The sequence below is a fragment of the Phyllostomus discolor genome, chromosome 8, assembly GCF_004126475.2.
Source record: "Phyllostomus discolor isolate MPI-MPIP mPhyDis1 chromosome 8, mPhyDis1.pri.v3, whole genome shotgun sequence".
Taxonomy (NCBI): Eukaryota; Metazoa; Chordata; class Mammalia; order Chiroptera; family Phyllostomidae; genus Phyllostomus; species Phyllostomus discolor.
In genome coordinates this window covers 61,029,271-61,038,110 of record NC_040910.2, presented here as the reverse complement: position 1 = coordinate 61,038,110, position 8,840 = coordinate 61,029,271, and the positions used below count along the sequence as shown (strand labels likewise).

Below are 8,840 nucleotides of genomic sequence, written 5' to 3'. Positions count from 1 at the left end.
ACTGGGTCAAAGGCCTCCCCACACGCATCTGCCATGATGGACTAGATTCCCCCTCTCTGATAGTACAGGAGGCCCAGGGAGGGCGCCTAGCTGACTTGGATCCCACTGACCTCTGGGCCACATTTGGGCCCCCAATCCTTAGGGCCATTTGATTTCAGCTGTCTTTTCTCACCTCCCAGCTTCTACTCCTGCACACTCCCAGGGTGACATGGGGGACACATGGGGGACACCAAGTGTCCTCAAGGATCTGTTGACAAGAGCTACAACCTGGTGTCCCTGAGTTTGGAGTGCCAGTTTCATATTTTCCCACCCTCTGTGCCTCAGTCACCTAGCTCTCACACCTGAGAAGGACGCCTTCCACCCGCATCCGACCTGAGGCTGTGTGGCGGAGCCGGGGCGCCTACTGTGCGGCAGGGGCTTGTTTCCTGACCCTTCAAACCGCTCTAGTCCCTGACTCTCCGTTTGTGCCTCCTGAGCTTTCCCCTCCATTTCCATCCCGTACCCAAAGCCTGGCCCCTTCTCCCAGCGGAATCTGGTCAGAGTCCATGGGCTGCAGACTTCCAAAACAATCGTATCTTTATTGACTTTTTTTTCTGAATGCAATGACTGTTTTTTACTCTTAAGGAAAATAAACATCTTTTAGAAACAGCTCGATACACACAATCTTCAGTGTGAAGCAATATACTAATAAGAACACTAGTCTTAACATTTACAGTCTTCATATATATTATATATATGTATATGTATACATATATATACACTATATAACGAAGCCAGATATAATACACACGTTTACCATTTTACAGTCATATGTACAGAAAGTTGCTAGGGTGCCCCGGTCTGGGGCTGCCTCAGGCCTATCGAAGCATGGACAGAACTGAGGGCAAAGACAGGCTGGCAGAGGGACTGGCCTGGGCTGGTGGTGGCTGTGTGGGAAGGGGTGTCCTGGCTGTGGCCCCCTTCCCAGCAAGGGCCTGGTGCTGAAGAGTGCACAACGCACGGCAGCGACACACGGCAGAAGCGAGCATGTTCCCAACATATATACATTCTATGCAACATATATATAGAGGGGTACACAGGTTTGTACACAAATCTGGTGCTGCCTCTGCTCCTGAGCCACGTGGGGGCTGCAGTCTCTGGAGACGGAGGTCCTGCAGAGGCAGTCTGCTGGAGCTGTGCTCTGGTCCAGACTCTGGCGCTCCCTGGCTGGCTCCACGGTTGGGGCATAGGATTGGAAACGGGAAGAACAGAAGCAAAAGGGGTGCCCCAAGTCCAGCCTGTAGTACCCAGGGATCCTGCATCCCCTGAGCCTGTCCCCACGCTCCCCTGGCTCTGCCCAAATTGCATGAAGATTCTGAATGGTTTGTTCCAGCGCTGTGAATTTGTTCCGAAGCCTCCGGCCCACTCCCCTGTTGGCCTAGCACTCTCTAGAAAGGCTTCAGCTCCAGCTCCCCCCATCCCCCTGCCTCCTTCTAGGAGTCACCCTCTGCCACTTCCAGGGCCCTTTGGAGCCCCACCCCTAGGGTGCCCAGCTATGTCACAACCTGACTGGGTTGGCGGCAGCACCCACATGTAATGTGTGCCATGCTGATTTGGAACTTCCAGTGGAGCAGCGTGACCCCAAGCTAAAGGTGTCCCCCGCCCCCCGGAGCCTGGGTACCCCAAGGAGTCTGGCTGCTCTGTGCGCTTCCCCCTTCCAAACCTGGCCCAGAAGTGTCAACAGAAAAGCCGGGTTGTCCAGTTCCAGGAGCAGGTGGCTCCATAACGTGTGTTCTTTCCAACCAGGGACCAAGCGGTTCAGCCCTAGGCAGCCAGTCCAAGATCCGGGTCTGGATCCTGGACCGGCTCAGGGAGCAGCTCAAAGGCCTGTACAGACGACCCCTCTCCTTCAGCGGAAGGGCGAGCGGCTCCGGTGGTTTCCCCCGCGGCCGGGGTGTGTTACAATGGAAGCCTCTGCAGGAGAAGAGTACACACCCGAGCGCTGCATTAGGCGCGGCTGGGCCTCTGCACGGGTCAATCCCTGTGGCCCCGCCCACCCCGGCACTGGAGCACACCACTGGGCGGGGCGGGGCGGGGGGGGGGGGGGGGGAAAGGGCGGTCTCTGCGGGAGGCTGCTGGCCCCGCGCCACGCCTCTTAACGCACCCAGCCCATGTCTCCGGCCTGTCCTCCCATTTCTGCTGCCTGGGACGGCCCCTCCCGCAGGGCCTGCCAGGTTTCTAAAGCGGTCTCTGGGTCCCACGAGTGCCGACTAGCCCGCTGCGGCCCCGCCCCGCTCGCCAGCCCGCTGAGGGCAAGTCTGGGAAGACCAGCGGCCCACGGTGAGCAGGTCCCTCTCCAGCCTAGACCCCTTCCAGGGGAGGCCTGTGGTCACCTACCTTATGCTGGGGGCATTTCAAAGAAAAGTTATCTTCGGTGAATATGCAACCTGTGACCGAAGAGAAGTTGGTGCAGTTAGGGCGCTGCGGATGTCTAGTCGGGGGGCCCGGGAGAGGGCGCGCGCCCCGGAAGCTCTGTGCCTAGTGCTGGTCAGACCCTCATAGGTGCCACCATCCCTCCGCCTGCCCCTGCACCGCTGCCCAGCTGGCCTGGCCTGCGGCACTCTCACCTGCCTGCTCACCTCCAGCTTCCCGATCAGGAGGCCTTCCCTCACCCCCTGCTGTGGCAGAGCCCACAGTCCCGGGCTCTCTCCCCTTGCTGTCTTGGGCCTGGCCGCACTGGGAGCAGCCTGAGAGAAAGCTCCCTGCGGATGTCTCGCTCAGGGTCTCTGTCTCCCTGGAAGGCCAGCTCTGGACACCAGCTCCAGCTTCACCCTGGGCGAGAGGCCAGCCCTGAAGGAGGCTTTGCTGCCCAGTGGGGCTCACTGAACAAATGTTCAGGGACTGGGTAGTGCAGTCACGGGGTTTGGATTCAAGCACCAGCTACTTCTCTGAACCTTGGTCTCCACTTCTGTCACATAGGCACTCTGCCGCCTACTGTGTGTCCATGGTGGGCACTGATGAGGAGGGTGTCTGTAAACCATCGCACCTGTGAGGCGGGGAGGGGAGGCACCCTGAGTGTGGGGCGGGGCTAGGGAAATGAGGGAAATATCAGGTCCAAGCAAATGCCCCCAGGTGTCTGAGGGCCCAGGGCACTGCCCACCCTGGGGAAACAGGAAGGTTGTTTGAGCATAGCCTGTCCTTGATGCCCACCTCAGGCCAGGGGTGTACTGATGTCTCAGCGAGTCCCCACTTCCCTGTCTGTTGCACTTAAGGAAACCCTTGCTTTTCCCCCTGGAACCCTCACCCACCACCCCCTGGGGAGCCTAGTCCTGGGTCCACTCCCTTCCCTCCCAAGCCTCTTCTGACATGGTTCAGAACAAACCCTAAAGCCACAAACAGCCAGAGGCCCAAGCTTACCAAAGAGAGCTCTCTTGCCCATGCTGAGGCCAGCTGTGGTGGCTAGTGGGCAGGGCCGGGGAGGCAGCAGGGGCAAATCTGCAGCCTTGAGAGCCGGGCTGGAGGGCTCTAGGCCTCTCTGAGGGGGTCTCCTTTTTCTCCACCCACCCCTGCCAGAGGCTGGGGGCCTCAGTCCTGAAACTGCCCATGAGTTTCTGCACTTCAGGGCCAGCAACTGGAAGTGAGTGGGTCATCAGTTTTTCCCCTTCCCTGAGCTCAGGCAAGCCAGACACAGTTCTGGGACTGAATTTGCACTTCCCAAAGAGCACTGGGCTACAATCCCAGGCTCGCTCACAGCACACAGAGGACACCCCCCTCAGCACACACCCCCATAGACCACCCTGCTGCAGGCCCCACAATCATGGGCTTAAGTCGACAGAAGTAAAGGGTAGGAGGTTACCCTTCCAAAACCAGTTTGCTCAGTGAACCTCCTGGACCCACACAGGGTGTGGGGAGGGGACCCCCTGGGAAGAGCCGAATCATCAGTTCCTGGCCCCTCTCTTGGTGTCTGTGCTAGGGGGACCTGGGACCCAGCTAACAAGGTGGCCCTGGGCCCTGAGTGAGGAAAGGAAGCTGTAGTGTGTGCCTGTCCCTGCCAGCCCTTTGGGACATCACTGCTTAGCTTCAACGTGGCACTCTCTAATGAGGTGGAACAGGGGCAGGGGCAGTGGGACAGGACAGGAGGAAAGGGAGAGAGCAGACAGCCCGGAGCCTGTGGTCTGAGAGCTGACCCAGATGCTCGCTCCAGAGAACCCATCTGGCAGACCTGGGGGTGGAGTAGGTAGACGGTGCCGACCGAGGCCTGGGACTCACACTGCCCAGCCTGCTCCCTCAGTTCCCTCCCACTCCCAGCCCCTCCTGCCTGACCAGGGCTGCCCCGGCCAGCCCTCCCTACTGCCGGAAACCCCGTCTTCCCTCCCCTTCCCGCTGGCTGCCGGGCTCCCTTGTTCTCCTACCTTTTCTGACTACTGTTTCTCCAGTGCCCAGGGCTCCACCCCACCTCCTCTGCCAAGTATTAAATGGTGGTGCCCAATCCCCCCACACTGTCCCCTTGGGGTCTTTGATGACCCCTTGGGCTGAGGGCCATTAGTCTCTGCCCTGAGCCCAGCAGGACAGCTCCCCTGGTGTGTCTGCCGCCGCTGCCTCCAGTGCAACCTGCCTGCAGGGAGGCCTCTGTGTGTGGTGGACGGACAGACTGCGGAGCAGCCCCGAGCCTCTGCCTGTGCCCCCATCCTTTGCAGTGTGTCTCTGCCACTCCTGTCATCCAGCAGGTGTGCATTCGCCACCTCATGAATCGGGGCTGGACGCGGGCCTTGCTTTGGCCAGCAGGACACAGCGAGAGGGACCATGCAGTCCCACGCAGAGGCCTGCTGGAGGATGAGAGAGCACAGGGAGTGGGCAGGAGCTGGACCAGCTGGGCCATGAGATGGCGCTGCCTCCGCTGACCCACAGCTGACCACGGCCATCTGGGTGAGCTCCACAGACAGTGTGCCTGCGGACTCGTGCCCTTCTGAGAAATACAGAAGGGTGGGTGTTTAGCCATGAAGCTGGGCCTGGGGGCCAGCAGCTTGGCAACAGTAGTGAACACACTATTGGCACCCCACCTCAGACCTGTTCTCGCGGGGTGGGGTAGGCTCGAGGCCACCACTCCCTCATCCCTCCCACCGCAGCTGTGCATTCTCTGCCCAGCCCACGAGGCTCTGGGATGCAGGTTCTCCCCAGCCTGGCCACCTTCCTCTCTAGCTCGGATGCCTGAAGCGTCATCCACCAGTTCTCGCTCAAACACAGCTCTGTTCACACCAGTGTCTCATCTTCCCAGCCTGCGGGTTCCCTTTGCGCCACAGTCCCCATGCTCTGCAGAGACGCCTCTCACTGAACTCCTTGGAAGACATCATTTGAAAGAAATTTCTGTGTCTCCAAGCCTAGTATATACATCCCACCACTAACCAGCTGCTGCCTGCCTCCCCTGACCTTTCCAAGTATGGCTCAAATACTGCCTCCTCTTGAAAGTCCTCCTGGATTCCCTCCCAGCTCAGACAGAACAAATCTTTCCCATAGCACACGCCCTCTCCTCCTGTCTAGCCTCCATAATTTTGGGCAAGGATCATGGTTTTCCTGTCTGTTCCACTCAAAATGTGAGCCTCTCAAGGGGCTGGACAGCAGTGGGTGGCAGAGAGAACACAGGATGTGGAGCGAGGCAGACAGGGAGTCACACCCTTGTTCTGCTGGTGCCGCGCTCAGTGGCCACGGGCAAGGCAGCGTGTCCGTAATGACACAGGGGAGAGAGAGGTGTAGAGGCCTGACTTGGGCCTGGCATGGAGTGGCTGTGACGTGGGTCACTGTCAAAGGGATGCGGCTTGTGCAGCCATTACTGTCAGTGAGGTCATGTGTCTGGTTGAGTGGCAGAGTCCACATTAAAGTCTGACTCACACTGCTCTGCTTGGAGGGGAGGGCTGCAGCCGCCGACACCCCTGCCCCAGTCCCTGCCCCAGCGAGCTTCCTCCCTCAGGCTGTGAGCACCTCAGCCCTTGCCAAAGAAAGGCTGCCACTCTATGCGTGGCCTGGCAGGCTCGGAGCCACCTCTGCCTAGAACAGAGCCCGCGTTCAGGTGGGGAGGATGGCAGCTGGTCCCCAGGAGGTGGGAGGGTGTTCCACGAGGGAGGGTCACAATAACCTCCCCCTCTTCTGGAAGGCCAGAGAAGAGGGGGTAAGGGGCACAGGGAGGTGGGGACAGAGGTCATGCAGCTGCCCCCAAAACAGGACTGAGGCTGCCCTTGCTGGGCAGTGTTCGTGATCTCACTCGCTGTTCCCAACAGCTCGGGAAAGAAGAGATTATTGTAACCTCCATTTGATAGACGGGGAAACCGAGCACAGAGACCTCAATGAACTTGCCAAGTCCACATGTCAGGAATGCCACCAGGGTTTTAATCCAGGCCAAAGCGGCCTTAGACCCCCTTAAATACTGCCCTCATTGGTGACTAAAACTCCATCATAAAAGTGGCTTTCCTTACATGAAACAAGGTGTCTTTGAGCCTTGGTTGAAGCCTTTGACAACTATGAAGCCTTCTCAGACTGCCCTTGCAATCGGTGCCTCTGGGCGCTCTTCAGGCCAGTGGCTGGGGACAGACCATCTCCTTGTCCCTAGCACTGCCCAGTGCAGGTTCTGGTCAGGGAAAGGTTGCTGGGGCAGGAGAGGAGGGAAACTGAGGATTCCTGTGGGGCTGGGTCCCACCAGCTGTGTCCAGGGTCCCCTGTCCCCCAAGGCTGGCTCTTACCTGCGTCACTGGCACACGGGTAATGGTAGGTGTGGAGGCAGCCTTTGTGGGAGCACCCGATGGTGGCCCCGGTTTCCTGGCAGCTGGAACAAGTCTGGCGAGGAAAGAGGAAAGACAGGTGAGACTGCCACTGAGGGGCTGGGCAAGGGGGGCTTTCCAGAGGCACCACACGGTCCCTGCCCCCTTCCCACACAACGGTCCCTGAAAATCGGCCAGGAGGCTTAGCATGGGGTGTACATGCCCACGGGGTTGATTCTGTGGCGACCCCTGAGCTGTTGCCTCAGTGCGGGGCCCTTTGGGCAAGGGGGGAAGGACTCTTTGTGGATGAACCTGTGGCCTTGGCCTCCCGCAGACCTGGGCTGGAGTCCTGGCTCTGCCACGCGGCCCTGCGAGACCTCAGCCAGCCGCTCAGACTCCGCGCCTCAGCCGCCCAGTGAGACAGTGTCCCCCTCGGGGTGGCCGTGAATATTAAATGAGCAGTCGTGTGCCCAGCAGATGACAAGAACTGCTGGTGCCGGCCACCCCGACGGCCACGGCTACCCGCTGGCCCTGGCTGGGCTTCTGCATGCAGAATGCGGAGGGCGTGTCCTCGCCCACGGACGCCACCAGGCGGCCCTTGCAGCAGGTAACTTCATGAACCCACTTTACAGTGGAACTGAGACCTCCACTTCAGGCAGGAGCGAGGGTACGAAGCATCGTTTCCTGCCCTTCCCGGCAGCAGAACAAGCGCCAAACTTGGAAGAGATGGAACACCCTCAGATGAGCCATTCCCCCTTCCCAGGACCTGGGGGGAGATGACACAGCCAGCCCACAGATGCGGGTCAATATGAACCTTACGCTGTCCAGCATGGTGACTGGCTCCCTCTGGGTTTTAAAAATGTGTCTGCTGAGCTTGGGACCCACCCCACGCCTGCCCAAGCCACCTGGAGGGAGAAGTGGCTAGGACAGGGAGAGGCTAGGAAGGCCACTGAGTGGGAAACAAAGCCTGGGCTCTGGGAAGGGACAGGTTGGGCCCCAAGTCCTGCAGACCACTGCCTGTAGGGTGAGGGAGCGCCGGCCAAGAGGAAGCAGGGAAGGTGGCAGGCCCGGGCCCAGATGCTGAGCCCCTGGAATGAATACCTAGAGCTCAGGGTGTGGCAGGTATATTTGGGAGCTGCCTCCTCATGACTACCTTCTGCCAATAGCATTGCTGTTCTTTTAGCTGGTTACCAGCAAGAGCACATAGAAGCTGAGGGACTTGCCAGCAGCTAGGCTGGAGCGAGGGCTGGAACACACTGTCACCTGCAGCCCGGGGTGGGGTGGGCTCCATTTCAGGCCCCAGGACTGAGGGAGGCCCCACCCCAGCAGCTGGGAGACAGGCAGGGATGGGAGGAAGTCTCCTCCCACCCTTCACAGGCCCAGCCCCAGGAACGCCTGGGGATGTTCCCTCTGTACAGAGCCGAGAGCAGGAGAGGTCAGGGTAGGAGGCTGGGGTACATTCGGGAACACCAGCTTTTCACATGGTGCCTCTGAACAGGCAGTTTCCTTCTGATCAGGGCTGAAACACTCTGGGGCTCTGGGGCCCAGCGCTTCCTCCAATTCCTATCCCGAACAGGGGAGAAGGAGTGGGAGCGGGACTACAGATGAGGCCCATGTGCAGCCCACAAGCAGCCCTCAGGTGTCTGAGACCTGCACTGAGGCCTCCCAACAAGCCTCGTGGGACGTTTTAAATGTGGAGAAACAGACGGACAGACAGACAGAAGCTCTGGGGCCTTCTGACCTCAGCACCTGCACTGAGAGGGGCTTGTGGCCCGCGGACCTGCCAAAGGGGCCCAGGCTGGCAGAGGGGCCCAAATGGGGCCTCCTGACACCAGCCAGCACCCGGCTCCTCAGCATCCGGGGCCTGGCCTCACCGGAGGGAGATAGGCCCACGGGAGCTCTGGACGAGGTCTAGACTCTGGGCAGACTAGGAAACTGAGGTCCCAGGGGTGGGCGTGACAAGGCTCAGGGACAGATTGTGTGTGGGATTCCCAGGAGGGGATGCAGAAGAAGGGTGTCCCTGGGGACCCCAGCTCTGTTCCTCTGGAGAGCAGAAGTAAGGCGAGCGTTGGCACGCCTGGTGGGGTGGCGGCTGGGGCCTCAGCTGCCCTT

General features: G+C 59.8%; 1 protein-coding gene across 7 annotated transcripts in view; it reads right to left on the bottom strand.

Annotated features, from left to right (window-relative positions):
- Positions 1–551: 551 nt before the first annotated feature.
- RAI1 (retinoic acid induced 1) overlaps positions 552–8,840 on the bottom strand; it is a 108,304-nt gene continuing 100,015 nt past the window's right edge. For 4 of the 7 annotated variants that reach the window (XM_036032854.1, XM_028534214.2, XM_036032855.1 and 1 more), the window contains 2 exons: positions 6,711–6,804; positions 2,439–3,025 (listed from right to left, as the gene is read on the bottom strand). In XM_036032854.1, the coding sequence (XP_035888747.1) occupies positions 2,874–3,025; positions 6,711–6,804 (246 nt within the window). In that variant the 3' untranslated portion in view covers positions 2,439–2,873. The other 3 variants (XM_028534215.2, XM_028534216.2, XM_036032857.1) reach the window with 2 other exon arrangements.